Source organism: Caloenas nicobarica, chromosome 24 (assembly GCF_036013445.1).
Source record: "Caloenas nicobarica isolate bCalNic1 chromosome 24, bCalNic1.hap1, whole genome shotgun sequence".
Taxonomy (NCBI): domain Eukaryota; kingdom Metazoa; phylum Chordata; class Aves; order Columbiformes; family Columbidae; genus Caloenas; species Caloenas nicobarica.
Window position 1 is genome coordinate 4,438,211 of NC_088268.1, and position 17,380 is coordinate 4,455,590.

General features: G+C 56.0%; 1 protein-coding gene across 1 annotated transcript; it reads left to right on the forward strand.

The window, feature by feature from the left end:
- Positions 1-221: 221 nt before the first annotated feature.
- Positions 222-17,040, forward strand: TNS4 (tensin 4). The gene is made up of 13 exons (XM_065651383.1): positions 222-295; positions 5,511-6,122; positions 9,170-9,596; positions 9,940-10,355; positions 11,267-11,353; positions 12,283-12,402; positions 13,024-13,116; positions 13,600-13,677; positions 14,076-14,147; positions 15,161-15,329; positions 15,814-15,882; positions 16,143-16,169; positions 16,723-17,040. The coding sequence occupies exons 2-13, from the start codon at positions 5,633-5,635 to the stop codon at positions 16,850-16,852; spliced, it is 2,178 nt and encodes a 725-aa protein (XP_065507455.1). The 5' UTR covers positions 222-295; positions 5,511-5,632; the 3' UTR covers positions 16,853-17,040.
- Positions 17,041-17,380: the final 340 nt, after the last annotated feature.

Sequence of the window (17,380 nt, forward strand, 5' to 3'; positions counted from 1 at the left end):
TCGGCCTCTTGCCAGCTCAGCACTGCTCCAGGTTGTATCCTGGTTGTATCCCAGCGTCGGGGTCTTCCCTCTTGCGTCACACCTGGCCTGAGCAGGGCTGCGCCCCGCGCACGGAGGGGCGGCGAGCAGAGCTCAGCCCAGGTGGGAGGGACTGGGCTCCTGTTAAATCCGGGGCTCCCAGAGGACTGAGTCCTTGCACTGACTCACCCTTGTGCTGATTTTATGAGCTCAAGGTGCTGTTGGAGGGGTTGCAGCAAGAGCGGCGCACAGGAGGGGACGAGCCGTGGCAGCTCAGGTACCTGCTGGGTGCTGCTTTCAAGGGCCATCTCTGCCTTTTCCACATGTCTTTTGAGTCCTTTTTTTTTTTTTTCCCCTTCAATCTCATGTAATTTGCAGCTTGTATCTTCCACCTTTTCTCTTTCTTCTGATGCTGCTTTGCATTTACCTGGTGATTATTCTTATGCCTTGGAAGAAATCTGCTGCAGAGACCTCAAATAAGCCAAGACATGGTCGTTCCTGCCCGAACAACGCTGCTGCCTGGCAGAGAGACCAAGTGCTGTTTATCCTGGGTGGGGAAGGCTGGGGGGTGTTCTATGAGAAATGCCATGGCACTGTGCTTATTGCTCAGCTTCTGGACTTTTCTCGCGAGTCTATGGGGTTTATTTTATTAGCAATTGCTTTTCTTATTCACCCAGAGTCTGAAGCCTATTTAAGATTTCCAGTGGTGTTTTTTGACCATGGTGCGAGATGCTCCATTCACTCTGGGGTGAATTCAACCAGTAGCAATGGGGCTGTGATGTGTCTGTGTGCGTGCGCCCGGCTTTGCGGTGGGAGGCTGCGGTGTGGCGAAGCGTTGAGAGTTCAAGGCAATAAAAATGCCACGTGGTAGCGAGAAGTGTGAGTAGCTGGAGGCAGCGGTTTGTGTCGGGCTGGGGAGGAAAACTGCTGGCTGGGCATTAGTTGAGGTTATTTGGTACCGCTGGACTTTCTTAAGCCACCGACAGTCGTCGAGGTCAAAGCGTCGTGACTCAGGGCGGCTGTGAGAAATGCTGTGAAATCAAAACCAAGGTCCTGAGGATCCGTCTTTGCGTAAGAGGAGAGAAAAGCAGCGGGATGATTGCGTGGAAGCCGTGCAAGAGGGGATCCATATGCTGCCTGCGCAGGCGGGTGTATTGGCAGGGAGATGGAGGTCTGAGGAGGGGAGGAAGAGTATTTAGTGCCACCTTGTGCTCTTTGTCCTTTGGACCCAAGAGAAGAGCGTGGAGCATGATCTGCTGCTTCACGAGGTTTCAAGCCCTGGGGTGCAATGCTGGACGCTCGAAGGAACATGCACGGGGGGAGTGCAGATGTGCAGTGTCCTTCTGAAATGCATAAAGGTCTGCAGAGCCCTCTGTGCAGCGGGTCCCGTCCTGTCCCTTCCCTTGGCACCTCCGAAACGCAGAGAAACAGCTTCTCTTCTGCTGCAGCTTCCGTTGTAATAATACTGCCTAATGCAGCCCATGCAGACCGTGGTCTCAGAAGGGGAAAAATCCAGGGCCGGTGCTCTGAGGAGCTTGTTAGCGTGTCTAGAAAGCCTCACATTCCTGTAACTGATCTCAAACATGCCTAGGAATAGCTAATTTAACCTATTTTTGGACAGACACCCTCTTCTAAAGATGCTTTCCTGGCTGCCCCCTCCCCGAGCTCCCCGTGTCCACTGCTCACACTGCAAAGAGCTGGAGGGAAAACCCTGTGCTGGGACCTCCCCCGGGAATGGGGGACCTGGTTCTGCTGCTCATCTCGTACCCAGAGAAGCTCTTGCCAAAGGGGAAAGAGCCGTCCTGGGAGAGGAAAAGGGAACATGGCAGCGGGAGGGGGAGTTATTTGAGCAGCAATTTCGACATTGCTAATAACCCTCCTCATGCAAAACCCTGGAGACCCTTTCAGAAGTCTGACTGTTGCTAAACAAGGAATGCAGGGGTCGCTGGGGGAGATGGGTTGCGTTGGTGCCGGACCCCCCAGTAGCTGGAGGTATATTACTATTTGCTATGTGATACCGCTGCGCTCTCTGCTCTGCAGGCAAAACACAGCATAACCATGGCAACTTTTTTCCTCAACCTCATCAGCACGCCCTGCTAATCTCGGCAAGTCACCCCACAGCCCTTGCAATGATTAAGCTGGGTGTAATGAGCTCCATAAATCCTGAGTGTCCCGGCAGTTCCTTCTGCTCTGCCTGGTGCGGGGATGTGTCACAGCCTTGTCATCGGGAAGCTCCCAGGGCTCACGTTGCAAGGAAAAAACACCCCAGCCTTGGCAGCTGGCTCTGCTGTTTTGGGGTCTCTGCACAGGCAGGGAACGAGCCTGTGTCCCTGCTCGGATGTCTGAGCTCCAAATAACCACGCTGGGACATCCCAGGCTCAACGTGTGCAGCTGCCAGGCCGGGCTGAGAAGCGGCATTTTTGCAATCGCTGGGTTTTTTGCAATCGCTGGGTTTTTTGCAATCGCAGTTTTGCCTGATCTGCTGAAAGCCGGGGCAGAGGAGGAGCTGGGGGTCCGCACCGAGCCCGCTGTGCCCCACAGACAAAGCCGGGTCAGGGCTGTGCATGGGGGGACTTTGCTCCCGCGGGGTCCGTGGGGCTCGCCCCACGTGGCGGTGGCAGCCTGGCTGTGCCGGGCGGGTTTGGGACGGGTGCGCGGGACCTTATCGAACAGCCGGGGTGTGCCGGCACAGCCCTGGCCCAAGGGCACCCCGCAGCTCTCCAAACCCAGCACCCGGCTCTCCGCAGCCCCAGCGGCTGCTCCAGCTCTGCTCCCAGTCCCGGCACCCCCAGCCCAGCTCCTTTTCATGTCGGGGGGCTTTGTGTTTTCATGCCAAGCTGGGCTGGAGGTGGAGGGGAGGACTGGGGTTACTGGGATGAGCTGGAACTCCCGCCTCACCAAGACAGGACTCTTGGTGCGACAGGCAGCTGCCTCACCAAGACCGTTTATCAGTGTGTCCATCTGCATCCTAAATCTGTGGCTTGTCCCCTTCATCTTGGGGAGAACTCTGTTCCACAGTCTGTTTCGAGAAGCAGAAGCTCTCATTTCCAATCTAGATGTATTTGTGGCCAGCTTATTTCCATTTCTTCTCGTGCTCGCCTTGTCTGAGCTTCAACAGCACTGCTCCTTCCCCCAGTGTTTCTGTACAGCCAGTAAATCCTCCCATCCCCAGTTAAACCAGCCAAGCCCTGGGAGGCACGTCTGCAGCGCTACCTCTGCCAGGGCCGCGATGCTTCTGTTGCAAATCTTGTTCTGCTGCCGGACCGAAGGGCATCGCGGGGATGTGCCGGCGGCTTTGCCGTGCCGTACGGGCTCCCTGCCTGCGCCCGTGGTCCTTGTGCTCCAGCTCGGTCCCTCCGAGCAGAAGAGCCTCCAGCTGAGGCTTGAAATTCTTGCGAGGAGCCTGGGAGACTCTCACTTTAACCCGGAGAAGGGAAAGGAGGAGAAATGAGGTTTGGAAGATAATTCTGGCAGCATCAGGCACGAGAAAGATCAAAAACTCAGGGCAGGAGTACAAGAGAGGAGGGAAGCTGTTGCGTGTGTGCTCCTGGAACCCCCTGACAGCCCTGGTTCATGCACGCTGCACGTTATTTCTGTACCTACTTAAATTAAAACCAGCCTTGTCTTGCGGACGCTGACTGGAGCCAGGCAGTTCTTCTCCCCAGGGGAGAATCCAATTTTCACTCCATCTAGCTCGTGTTTTTGACCTGGAATGACTCTTCTTTTTTATATTTAACAAATGCTCCCTCCAAACCCCGTACCGTGCTGCACTCCTCACGGCGGTGCCGGTGGCATCACGGTACATACGTGCCCCAAGGCAGGAAACCAAAAGTGGGACCTCGGCGCGTGCAGCCCGTGCATCTCACCCACCCCTGGGGTCCAGAACTGCATCTCCCCTCTCTGTAGTACTAACACTGTGACATTACCATTCCGAGGTGTCGTGTGCCTGTCTTAATTTGCAACTCCAGGCACAACAGTTGTCTCCCAGAGGTGCTTTCCTTCCTGCAGACCAGGTGTTGGTGCAGGACACATCCTTGCTCCTGAGCATTTCTTACGGACCAAGCTGTTAGTCCTGTAAATAAAATCAATCGGAAGCTCAGAAAGCACAGTGGGGTCCGGGCTGGGAGGAAGCTAAATGGGTTTGAAGTATTTATTGACTCCTGCAGTCCTTAAAAACCTCTCCCAGCTCTTTTGTGAGCGTGAACCAGTGTGGCTGATGATCCATAGCTGCTGCGAGCCGCGGCAGACGGCAGCAATGTTTTGCTTCTAATTCACTAATCGTTGTGAGTCTGTGCTATTCTGGGTGTCTCTTTCTCCGGCAAGAGGAAAATCTTCTTCAGGGTTATATAACTGATGGAGGGCAAAGCTGGCCTGTGTTAAGCCACCTCTGTAACAGCTCCCAACACCCAGCCTGGCAATTAGTCACCCCGTACCAGACATGACGTGTCGGGCCAGCCCAGCGCCCCGGCCCTCGCCCACAGGGGGTACGGACCCGCTGCCCGCGAGCAACGTGTCTCTTTCTTAATCCTGTGACTCCGTAGTTAATCAATCCCAGGTAGGCGAGTGAGTAAATAAGTCAGTCATTCAAGGGTGATGCAGGAAAGGACAAATGTTTTACTAAGTGTAGCCCACTGTTTGTGGGCACTACACGCCAGGTGCACACCGGGTATGGAGGGGACAGGCTTATTTTCCTCATCCTGAGACAAACGAGTGCGGTTCCCCCGGTGTTTGGTGGCAGCGAGTTTTGCTGAGTGGTACCTCCCACCGTGCCACGATGGGCACCAGGAGACCCTGCTTGCTCCTGATGCGGTTGGACGCCTTCCCTACCTCCAAATACTGTCCCGTGTCCTTTTGTCCAGATCCCCCCAAGGGAAGCCGACCTTCCGCTGCAGGATTTTTGTAATGGCCAACTTCAAAAATACTTTCTATCTGCAACGAAGCCAGGGAGTGTTCAAAATTTAATAGCGGTCAGGTTCCTAGAGCAGCGCCTTGACTGAGAAAGCAGCCACAGGCTTGCAGGGCTCAGCTCACATCGTACCAGCAAAATAAACCCTCAGATTAAACGCACACCCACTCGCAGAACATTGCCCTGGCAGGCTGCTCCGTCTCCCTGGCTCTCTGCTCAGGGTTCGCTGTCTACCGTTGCCTCACCGATGGCTTCCAAGGGTCCAGATCCCATGCAAAAGTTGTTCGATACTTCATTCTTAACCAGGAAAATAACCCCTGGGCAAGTAAAGCAGAAGGTAGTTTTTAGGCTTTTGAATCCCGAAAAGCTGTTGCAAATTAACCCTCCTTGCACTTGCCCGGATGCACTGTGGCACGGGGAGCAGGGGCTGGAGCGCGGTGGAAAAGCAATACGGGATGACTTGTTTTCTTATGAGCTGAATTCCTGCTTCGCAATCCCAAATCCCCGTTTTAATAGACTTTTCCGCTGAAGTCTGCTCCTGCCCTGGGCATGCCTGTGTAACCGCTCCTCTCTCTGCATTCCTTAGATTCTTCTTCTGCTCGAGACGCTGGATTGAAGAAGGGGCCTGAGGTTCCTGGTGGAGAAAGGGAGGCGAGGAGGAGGAGGTTTCCCTTGGACTCTTAAAGCATCGAACCAGAAAACCACACCATGTCACAGGTCATACACAGCCACGTGCTGCGCGTTGGACAGACCGTGTGCGTCTCCTCGCAGGAGGAAAGCAAGAGCTTGCACCTGGCGGGGTACCCGGGCTGCTCCGCGCTGCCCATGAAGTACGCGTACTACTCGACGGAGAGCTGGGCGGACCCCCCCACCATGGCGCACACCACGGCACGTCTGCTTCCCGGCACAGGACTGTACGGAGCCCGCCCCGTGTTTGAGCACGCGGCTGCTCACACGCAGGGGAAGGGGCAGCAGGAGGGACCCACTGCCCCGCATCAACCCAAGGAGGAGGACGCTGTCCCTGAGACCCACCTGGCGTCTCCCACCTTGGACATATCCATAGAGAGTCTCAACCAGCTGATCCTAGAAATCGATCCAACCTTCCAGCCGCTGGCGTGCGAGCCGGTGAGGGATGCGGTCCAACCTGCTTCTCGGGGTGACACTGCTGCCACCAACAAGCAAGATCCGGAGGGAATAGGTGAGGCAAGAGGTGCTGGTCGCGCAGTGGAGCCGGCGCACTCAGACCTGGGGAAAACCCTTTGCAAGAGGCAAAGGAAAGTCCAGGGCAGAGAGGTTGGTCACACCAGCCCCAGCAGGGTGAGGTGCTCTGCTCCCGTGGTGGCATTGGTGACAGTGACAACCCCTCCATCCCGGTGGGATCAGTGTGGGACACTGTGTCCAGAGCAGAACAGCCTGGGGATCCAGGCTCTAACTCGCCTGCTCAGGTGGCCCCAGTCTGATCACTTTGGGAGCATCTCATGTCCAGCTAACTCAACGGGATCCACAAGAAGAGGGAGACAACAGCCTTTAATTCAACCTCACATTTGTTTCCCTGTGTTTGGAGAAAACATTTCTCATTAGAAATGGGACTAGTAGCTCTCGGAAAACTCCTCATCCGAGTTGTTACCGCCAGTAAGCAGAGCCAGGCACTGCCCCCCTTGCCGTGTCCTACCCCGGCTCTTCCAAAGGGCAATGGAGCCTTTCCTGTGGAACCACGAGGATTTGTAGCCAAATTTCCAAAGCCCTGGGCTAAGGTACTGATGGTTACACAACCATCCCCTTTCAATGCTCCAAATCATTTTTCCAGAGAAATTCTTTTTTTTTTCCAGGGCTCATGTGCTCCTCCGGTAGCACACCTGGCACACACGAGGCAGAACACCAGCAGCACATACCAACCTCCTTTTTCTGCTCTCATACCTGGGCGCCTTACGTGAACCCTTTTGCGACACTTCTCTGGCATCCCTGCCATCCAAAGCTGTGCTATGTGCGCTGCTTCTGACCCAAACACTCCCGTTTGTGGCTATTTTACAGCGTTTTAGCTGCTTAACACCCTGTGCACAGGGTAACGCCAGCAGACAGCATGTTGCACGCCGCTGCGAGCGTTCTGGTCCGCCAGAGGACAGACCCGTGATGTGCTCAGGTGCTTCTGAAAGGCCTCATTGCCTATCTGTGCCTTTAGACACAGAAATACCTTGAAAAACTGTCCCCAGGCCGCTTTCCAGAGGAAGGTAGCGTGCTAGTGCTTTGGAAAATCTGGCTTCAAGGGTGGAACTAAACATCTGGAACTCTGGCCCTGAATTCAGTGGGAAAAGCCTCACTTCAGCTTTCATTTTCTTTTAACGGCTCTTGGGGTTTTTTTAAGCAAACTTACTACTGCTGTGCAGCATCCCTGCTCACCCACCTCCTCCCTCCCTCCCCTCGGCCATGCAGGGAGGGCTGCACGGGGCCCCATTGCGCTTTCTGAATAATTTCCACACCCCTCCTTTTTGCCTAAGGTGTAAATTCCCTGCAAACACGGTCAGTTGATGCGTGGGCTGGCAGGAGGCTGGTGCCCGGAGTCCCCAAGAGGGGCTTGTTCTTGTCTAGTGGAAACCGCGAGAGGGGTTTTTAACATAACAGATGCTGTAGCAATACAAGAGACATTCATGACAGTCACTAAGTCTCTCTGGAACTTGCTTGGTTTTGGAGGAGAGGAGAGGAGAGGAGAGAGTTTCAGCTTGCGTGACATCTGGGTTCTGTGTTTGCAGCACTTTTTGCCACTCCTTGATGCCGAAAAACTTGCCAAGGTCTTGAGCAAATATTTGAGGTTTAACCACACCTGATAAGCAGGAGCAAAAAGCAGAAAAATAGGAGGCGAAAGGCCTCCTTAGCCCAGGGTGCAGATGCTTTTCAGTTATTTCTTCAAAGGGCAATTAAAACCCCAATTCTTTTCCCCTTTCGAGAGAGCCATTGACAAAGCATCCGGCCAAGAGCTTGCTGGAAGGGTTTGCAGGCTGATACCAGAACCACGTGGCTCCGGAGCCGTTCTGAGGCTTTGGAGGAGCTGCCGTGGCTGCCAGGGCCAGGGAGGGTGTGGAGGGGGAACGGCCGCGGTTCTGGCTCCTTCCCCACGCCTGGTCCAGCTGCATCCCCCCCGGGACCAGCCCTTCTGCCTTCCCCGGCGCCTCCTCGGCGGCTCCGCGCTGGCCCTGCCGATCTGATCCCACGCTGGGATCAGCGCGGGGAAGGGGCTCAGCGAGGAGCTTTTGTACGGACTTGTGCTTTTCCTGCTCATCAGGCTTTGTGCCCCAGAGGTCTGGTGGTTCCTTGCAGTACGGGGCAGCCTGGAGTCGGCTGCTCCCACCGGCGAGTCCCAGGGCAGGAATGAGGCACAAAACATCAGCTGCCAGGGAGCTCGGGGCTGTTCAGAGCAGTATTTCGTTGCTGCATTAAAAAAAAAAAAAAAAGGGTCTTCCTCTCTCCAAGAAACACCTTTAAGATGGGGAACTTTCCTAAACTCCACGGCAGGGCAAGAACGAGGAGCCGAAAACAACGCTGGGCACGTTCAGACTAGAAAAGAGGCACACGCATCTCTGGCATGATTAACCGCAGGAACAGCTTCCCCGGGGAGGTGATGAATTCACCATCGTTGCAAGCCCTTAAATCAAGCCCGAGTGTTTCTTGCTAAATGGCACCTTCTAGCTCAGCCAGAAGTTATAGCCTTGTTCAAGGAACCCAGGGACTGACGCGCACCGGGGACCCGGGAGCCAGGCACCCCCTTATCCTGGCCGCGGGGCTTCACCGAAGGTCTTGGAGCAAGTGATGCTCCGTCAGATGTGTTACCATATAAACAAGGGCAAGTAAAGGGGGCTGGGAGATGGCCTGCTGCCGCGGGCACTCTCCGAGCCCGGTGTCATCCCTGGGGGAGCAGCCAGATGTTTATTTTCTGCAGTCAGGTACAAAGAGAGGAAGCACCCGCCTCTTGCTGCAGGTCTCGGCAAGCACCAGCTGTGTGATGCTGGCGAGGGGTGGGCTGTGCAGTCAGACGCGACAGCGTTTAACCCCTCTGGGATGGGTCACTGTGACTTGGTGTCCCTAAAGGAATCAGCCCTTGGGCCTTGGGGGTCTCCCTGCAGAGCCCAGGGGTCCTTCCCCATGCCCAGCAGCCCTGCAGGGCGTGCAAACTGCAGGCAAAATTAATAGAAAGAAGAATAGAGATGCGTGTCCCCAACCAGAGCTCAGCTAACCTTCCTTTTCCTCCTCCAGACATTAAATACATCGAGATGACGCCAGGCAGAGCCCCGTGTCCCGAGCTGCTGCAGGGCTCCCCCAGCCCGTCTGCCACGCCGTTCTCCAGGTCCCCCCAGGGCAACGGCTTCCTGCGCCAAAAAGGGGGACTCAGAGGCAACTACAGCACAAGCGGCAGTGTGGTTTTCTCCAGCCCACCCAGACCCGCAAGCCCCCGCTCGGGCACCCCAACCTGCAGCAAAGCATCCGAATGCGTCACCGTCCCCCGGCAGTGCACGGCTGGACAGACGGACAGCATCTCCTATGGCCCCGGGGCTCTCAGCACCTCCCTGGGCTTCGACAATTTGCTGAAGCCTGTGCAGGTGGTGAGGGCCCAGCAGAGGAGCAGCTGGGTCTCCACGCTCTCCACCAGCCCCGGCTCAGACACCAGTTACATCCTTGGAAGGTAAATCATAGAACCATTTTGATTGGAAAAGCCGCCCAAGATCATTGAGTCTGACCGTTCCCCCAGCCCTGGCACTGCCCCATGTCCTGAGAACCTCATCTCCGTCTGTCCAACCCCTCCAGGGATGGTGACTCCAGCACTGCGCTGGGCAGCCTGTTCCAATGCCCCACAGCCCTTTGGGGAAGAAATTGTTCCCCAGATCCAACCTCAACCTCCCCTGGCGCAACTTGATGCTGTTTCCTTTCATCTTGTCGCTTGTTCCTTGGTCTCTGTGCTGCGCCGTGTGTCCCATCTCGGTTAAACGACCTCGCTGATCTGCTCCTGCTCTCTCTCCCTCTTGCAGCAGCACCCACTCGCTCCACAACGACGACTCGGATGCTCACGCCACTGCCTGCCCGTCCCCTGCCAGCTCCCTGGGCAGCCCCCACCCGCCTTCCCCGAGCATCAGCTCCCACGCTGGAGAAGCTTTTGGCCTGAGTCCCCACCAGCCCAGGGCAACCGGCTCCACCAAAGCCACCACCTCCCCATCCGAGAAGGGACAGGCCAGCAGCTGCCCCGCCTCCATCCTCAACGGCGCAGCCGACGTCCCGCTGCTGCTGGTGAACGGGTGCCTGGAACAAGGAGATGCATCTTCCAAGCCGACCAAAGCGCCGCCAGCCTCTGTCAAGCAGGGCCCCCTTCCCAGCTGCAGCCCAGCCTCGAGGCTCGGTGGCCTGAACAACGCGCTGTCGGCACCTGTGCTGTCCTGCGTCCCGGACAGTAAGTCACCTCCCTGCCATAGGACAGGTCTTGGGGGATGCTGAAGGGGCTGTAGACCCCAACAGCTGCCAGGAAAGGGAGAGCAAACACCTTTTTCTGCTCTGTTTTATCCGTAGAGAGAACCGTAGAATAGTTTGGGTTGAAGGGACCTTCAAAGCTCATCCAGCCCAACCCCTGCCATGAGCAGGGACGTCTTCACCCAGCTCAGGTTGCTCAGAGCCCTGTCCAGACATGAAGGACAGGAGGTCCTTGCTGGAGCTGGAGGTCCTTGCTGGACCTGCATGGGTTTGCAGGGCTCTGTGGTGGTCTCCAGCTCTTTGCTGATGACCCTGCGTTGGCCACGGCGTTTGGGATCCTGGAGCACATGCTCAGCAGGCAGAAACGCTCTGTTCCTCTCAAGGAGATGCAAATACATGTATTTATAGCACCTGAGAATGAGAGCCATAATTCTGCAATTTCATACTTGATTGTGGCCCCAGAATGGGTGGGGAGGAGGAGTTAGGGATCCAGTTTGCTCTGGAGAACATCTAAAGATACCAGAGTTTATAAGGTCCCTCATTCAAGGGGAAACAATAGGGCTGTTGTTCTCTGGAGGAGATTAGCAGAGGCAGCTCTCGAGGCAGAGGGTTTTAATTGGGATTCTTATGGGAACAGCAGGAGGGCTTTGTGGGTCAGATCCTCAGCTGGTGTAAATCTCCACGGTCCCATGGACTTGTGCGGGGTTGGGCAGACCGGTACTGCTGGGAGATTCCGTGCGCTGCCCCTCTGCGCTCCATCGCAGCCTGCCAAGAGAGATAATTACACGGAGAATGAATTATTCTGAGGAATGAATTATTCTGCTCAGCCATGTCTGCTGTGGAGGTTTATTCAGGTCCCTCGCTGGCCTTAGCACCACAAGGTGTCTCTTGCAGGTCCCCTCAGGGCTGGGCAGCCGACCATGAAGTTCGTGATGGACACATCGAAATACTGGTTCAAACCGAGCATCACCAGGGACCAGGGTAAGGCAGCCGGTGTCTCTGCTGGGCTCACCCCATCTCAGATGGGCTCTGCGCAGGGCTCGTGTCTCTGCCCTGGGCTGGGGTTGTCTCCCCGCAGCCCCTCAGTCCAGGTCTGGCCCATGCTGCCGTCCTGCAGGGACTCAATGATGGAAGTTCAAAGCACAGGGTGTTTCGAAAAGATGGACCCAATTCAAAGCAGTCTATTTCACGATGGCAACTCCTTACAATTACACACAAATTTACGAACAGTTTAGTGAGTTATCAAGTTTCAGTAACCTTTTTATAAATGCTCCGTGTCCCCTCCACCTGCTGTATGGACATTGAGACGGCAGTCGAATTCATCTCAAATGCCTCTCAAAGTGTCTTCTTCCACTAAGGTCACCGCTGACGTGGTTCTGTTTCTGAGGTCATCCAGATTAGTCGCTCATGGCGGCGCAAAAACACAGTCTTTGACATATCCCCACAAGAAAAAGTCACGGGGTGTAACGCCTGGGGATCTTGGGGGCCAGGATTTCAAATTGGGTCCATCTTTTAGAAACACCCTGTGTCCTGGGGGCTGCTGGGTATGGAGAGACCCGCTCACAGGTCTAGGGGGAAACTCAGAAACACGGACTGTGCCATGGCCCCTCTGTCCCCTCGGGCCAGCGAAGCTCCTCGTGCCTCTGCTGCTTCTCAGCATGGCCTGGGCAGGGGCTGACTCTGTCCTGGGGACCGCAGGGACACGTGGGACCCAGCTGGTCCCCTCAACCTGCACGGTCGCCGCGGTCGGTACCTGCCCGAGGGACGTGCGTGTGCTCAGCGAGCGCTGCTGCATGTTTCTCGCCGCTGCCAAAGAAAGGCTCCCCGCGAGAGCATCGGCCGGATGCAAATGCGAAGCGGGGACGTTCCACCTGTTTTGCTTGGCTGAGCCTCCGCCTGTGCTTTGACAGCGATCCAGCTGCTGAGGGACAAGGAGCCAGGCACGTTCGTTGTGCGGGACAGCACGTCGTACCGGGGGTCTTTCGGGCTGGCGATGAAGGTTCCTGTCTCTCCGTCCAGCAGCCAGACAGGTACAGGGGCTCGCTGGGAAAGGTGGGGTTTGCTTCAGAAATTTAACTGGAACCAGTCAAACTAAAGGAAGCTGAGAAGCTGCAGGACTCTGGTTGTGCGAGTGAGGCTGCAGCGGGGTCTGTGTGTCCACCCCCAGGCACGAGGGGCCGGCGCCACACTCGGTGCGCAGAGCAGAATCAGAATCATGGAATAGTTTGGGTTGAAGGGACTTTCAAAGTTCACCCAGTGCCCCCCCTGCCATGAGCAGGGACATCTGCACCAGCTCAGGTTGCTCAGAGCCCCGTGCGGCCTGGCCTGGGATGTCTCCAGGGATGGTTCATCCACCACCTCTCTGGCCAACCTGGGCCAGGCTCTCACCACCCTCAGGGCAACAATTCCTTCCTCGTGTCCAGCCTGAGCCTCCCTCCTTTAGTTTAAAACCATCACCCCTTGTCCCGTCGCAACAGGCCCTGCTCAAAAGTCTGCCACCATCTTTTCTTATAGGCCCCTTTTAAGTATTGAAAAATAAAAACACTGAAAAACAAGCACTTGTGGGTGCTCTGGGATGGGCCCTGGGGTGGGCAGGGGTGAAAGAACGGTGGTTGTGCCAGTGCTGATGGTGTCTTTGATCCCGCTTGCAGGCGACGACAGCAGTGACCTCGTCCGGCATTTCCTCATCGAGTCGTCTGCCAAAGGGGTGCACCTGAAAGGGGCCAGCGAGGAGCTGTATTTCGGTAAGGACGGCGAGACTGAGGTGTTCAGTGACAGAACCCCAGGGAACGGCAGGAAGATGTGCCGGGGAGGGTCAGTTGGACATTCAGAAAAGGTTCTTCACCCAGAGGTGCTGGACGCTGGAACAGGCTCCCCAGGGACGTGTCCCGGCCCCAGCCTGACGGTGTTCAAGAACAGACTGGACAACGTCCTCAGACACACGATGTGAATTTTGGGGTTGTCCTGTGGCCCTGCAGTGAGCGTGTCAGTGTGGGGTCCCCCCCCAGCCCCAGGCTGCCGCCCACGCTGTGGTAGCAGTCTCCAACACAAGAACACGGAGCAGAGCTGGAAAACCCACTTTTATCACTGTGAGGCCCCAAATAGTCCAGCTGAGCCCCCGCCTTCCCTCCTTCTGGGGTCCCTGGGACACTGTTGAGGGGCCAGAGGTGTGTGGGTAGGAGGTTTTGGGCAGCAGGGCCCCCCCGACTGGTGGTTCTGTGTTGCAGGGAGCCTCTCTGCCTTCGTGTACCAGCACGCCATCACCCCGCTGGCACTGCCCTGCAAGCTCAGCATCCCCACCCGAGGTAGGTGTCGGGGGCAGCAGAGATGCTCTGAGCGGTCCCCGCTGCTGGGCTGGGAGAGGGGGACGGTCCTGCAGTGGGGAGGGGGCTGGACCCCCCCAGGTGTCCCCACAACGGGGCTGATTGCCCTGGCTGGACGTGGAGCAGGGACCTGCACGATGCGACTTGTGTACGAGGGGGTGCTGACTTCTGCTGGGGACCACTGAGGGTGGGCAAGGAAAGGAGGGTTGGGGAGATGAGAGGCAAACAGGGCCAGGAGAGGGAGGTGGAGGATAATTAAATTAACTACTGCTCTAAACCCCTGTGATATAAGCAGTCCTGAGCCTTTGGGCCTCTTGTGAGATAAGGAACTTCACCCAAAGTGGTGTGGACATCAGTGCTCCTGTCTGTCCTTTGTGCAGATCTCGCTGATGGAGAAGACAGCCCCGACTGCGCTCCTGAATCCGCGCCGTCCCCGCTGAAGAAAACTGCTGGTGAGGAAAGGAGGAGGCGGCTGTCGCCAGGGGACACTCGAGTTTCCAATAGCAAGCAGGTCTTTGGAGCTGTGCAGAACAGCAAGGTCACCCCAGCGCATCTGTGGGTGCCGCTGCAATGTTCCCCTCCTGGCTTTGTCACCACGCTGGAGACACCTGTGGGGCTTTTTGCATCCTCAGATCATGAGCCTGCAAGAAAACATGATATTTTTAAAGAAAGGAGACTTTTGGTCTCTGAAAAGACACTTCTTGAGGTCCCAAGGCTGATAAAAAACCCCACAATTCTCACAATTTTAAAAAGCCCCTGATTTTTAAGCTTCTCTCCTGATTCCCCTCAACCAGGGTATTGAGCTGCTTGGCATTGAACATCTGGAGGGAGATGAGGCTATCAGGGCTGAGGGACCTTATGGGGAACGTATAGAAACTGCACAGCAGGACGGGGAAGGGTCTTTGCTTCTCTTCTGCACCCGGGTGCAGTGGTGGGTGGGCTCCAGGTGAGAGCAGAGGGCGATGGGCAGGAGGCGGCACGGATGGGTCACGGCACAGCCGGGGGAGTCAGGAACCGCTTTGTTTTACTGGAAATTCTGAAAATAAGTTGGCAAGCTGAAAAGCTTAAGTTTGACCCAGAACAGCCCTTTAAACAGCTCGATCAGCCTGAAATGTCATGTTTTAGGTTGGCCTTCAGCCGTTAGTTGGCTTGGGGTATTTCTGCTTTTCATTAAAGGAAATATGTAATAAACAGAAAACAAAACATCCAAATGTGACATTTAGAAACCAGAAATTAAATGCTTTGACTTTCAAAACAATTAGTGCAAAAGAATTAAAGTAAACCAAAACAAACGTGAAGAATTTCTGAGTCACCCAATCTTTAATTCGCATCAAAACCAAATCTGACCCGCGTACATGCGTCCAGTTCTGCAGGATGGTGCCTCGGGAGCCGGCACCGCGGTGCTCGGCGCTGCGCGGCGCGATGCTGGCCCCGTGCTGAGCCACGCTCTGCGCTGTCCTTGCAGTTTGCAACGTCTTGTACCTCAACTCGGTGAACGTGGAGACGCTCACGGGAGCCCCGGCCATCCAGAAAGCCATCTCCTGCACCTTCGAGATGGAGACGCTGCCCACACCCACCCTGGTGCACTTCAGGGTGACGGAGCAGGGGGTGACGCTGACGGACATCCAGAGGAAGTAAGAGCCGCCGGGGAGGGTCAGGACGGGGCTGCGGCTGCAGCCAAGGGCTCACCAGTGGCAAAATGCAAAGGAGAGCTGATGGCTCGTGGAAACACAGCTCGTCCCTGACCGCCCAGCTCTTTTCTCACCTTTCAGCCCGCCAACATGCTGACTCGCAGCACGTCAAGAAAAACTGGCCGGCTAGGATGGGTCCGTGTTGCAATCCAGGGCTGGACTTGACCCCTTGTGTTTACAGCGCAGGGCGTGATGCTGCTCGACGTGACGTTCACAGCAGCTTCTCCCGAGTGGGAGGCGGGAGGCGGCCTTGCCAGCTCAGCGGCCGGTCCCGGGGAGCGGGACCCCCACGCCCGCCGTCCCCCACGCCCCCAGTCCCAGCAGCCACAACAGTTTGAGCAGGGCTTGAATTTGCAAATGCCCATTTCTCCCACCAGCTCTGCCTGGGCACTTTCCTCCTCTGACACTCTCCTCCTCCCCCCAACAGGGTGTTTTTCAGGCGACACTACCCCTTGGCTGCCATCAGGTTTTGCGGGATGGATCCTGAGAACAGAAAGTGAGTTTTTCTGGGGTGAGGGTGTCCGTGGCGGTCAGAGCTGCTGCACGGTGCTCACATCCCCATGGTTCCCAGCACCGCTCCGCTGCTCCCATCTCTGCACCGCTTAAAATCCCCAATCCCAACCACCAGCTTTGCATCCTCTGCCCCGGGCTTAACACACTGGGTTTAGTTATTATAAATATAAATCTTGACTTTGCAGTTGGTGGAATGAGTTAATATCACTCTTCTGAGCAAATCCAATTCTGTTCTTCCCTCAGGTGGCAGAAGTACTGCAAGTCCTCAAGGTAAGACCCACACGGGGACCAAAGCGTGCCGGGAAAAACCGAGCAGGGGAGATGCTGCTTGGGTCCAGCCTCGCCTCTCCAGCGGGTGCATTGCAAATGTCGCAAAGAATCAAACCTTAAAAATCGAGAGGGGATGCGATAAAAGTTAACGCGGTGGCAAGGATGAGTCGTGGGACAGATGGGAGAAGCTTCCCGGGAGGTTTTGCTCTGTAGGTTTTGATGAGAGGCTTGGCTAAGCCCAGTTCTCCACACCCCCTTGTGCAGAGATCCCCGTCCAAATCCATCAGCCTTCCCAGCGCCTCGCTCGCTCTGCGCTCAGGAAGTGAGTTTATATCTGGCTCTACCTTGCACTCAAGAAACTTTTCACAGCTGGGGAAGCCTTGCCAGAAACACTTCTCCCGGCTGTTTTGCTTCCAAGTAAACGTGATTGGTGAGCCGGCCAAGGTGGAATTGCTGGAACCAGGATTTTGATTTGTGGCCGGAGCTAGTTGAAGTGTATTCCTTTGTGTTCCTGAATCCAAACTACATAAGGCTCTCTCTCCTTTCTTCAAAGGATCTTTGGGTTCGTGGCCAAAAGCCAGACAGATTCGGAGAACCTCTGTCACCTGTTTGCAGAGTACGACACTGTGCAGCCAGCATCGCTTGTCATCGACCTTCTCTGCAAACTCCTGACGGGCCCCTGAAGGACAGAAACGCGGGGACGGCTCAGGGCTGGCAGCTCCCACACGCTGCCGAGCTCCTACCGCTCACCTTTTCCTGCTTCTGGGTTGCATTTTGGCAACAATTCGTATTTATAGATATGTATATTTTTAATGTACCGTCATGTCAAGAGTCACAGTTAAAGATTTTATGCTCGGCTGGGATGAGATGTTCCCCCAAGACCCTTCACGGGGCGTCGCGTGGACGGCCGCCTGCGGGGAGCTGCGCTCGCCGTGCGGAACCGCTGCCGCGCACCGTCCGCTTTGCTCCGCGGGACTGAAATATCCCGGCTCAGATTTCTACCAGCAGCGGGGGCTGCCTGTGCTCGGGGTGTCCAAGCTGAGGTGTATTCGGTGGAGCCGACCCCCCCAGTGCTGCGGGAGCGGGGTCCGGTGAAGGCAGGGGGGGCTTATCTCCCTGATGATACAGCAGCATCAGGAGGCAGTTTTGCAAATCAAAGTGTATAAAATCACCAGGCCCTGTTGAAAAATCCGTCTTCCCTCAAAGAACGA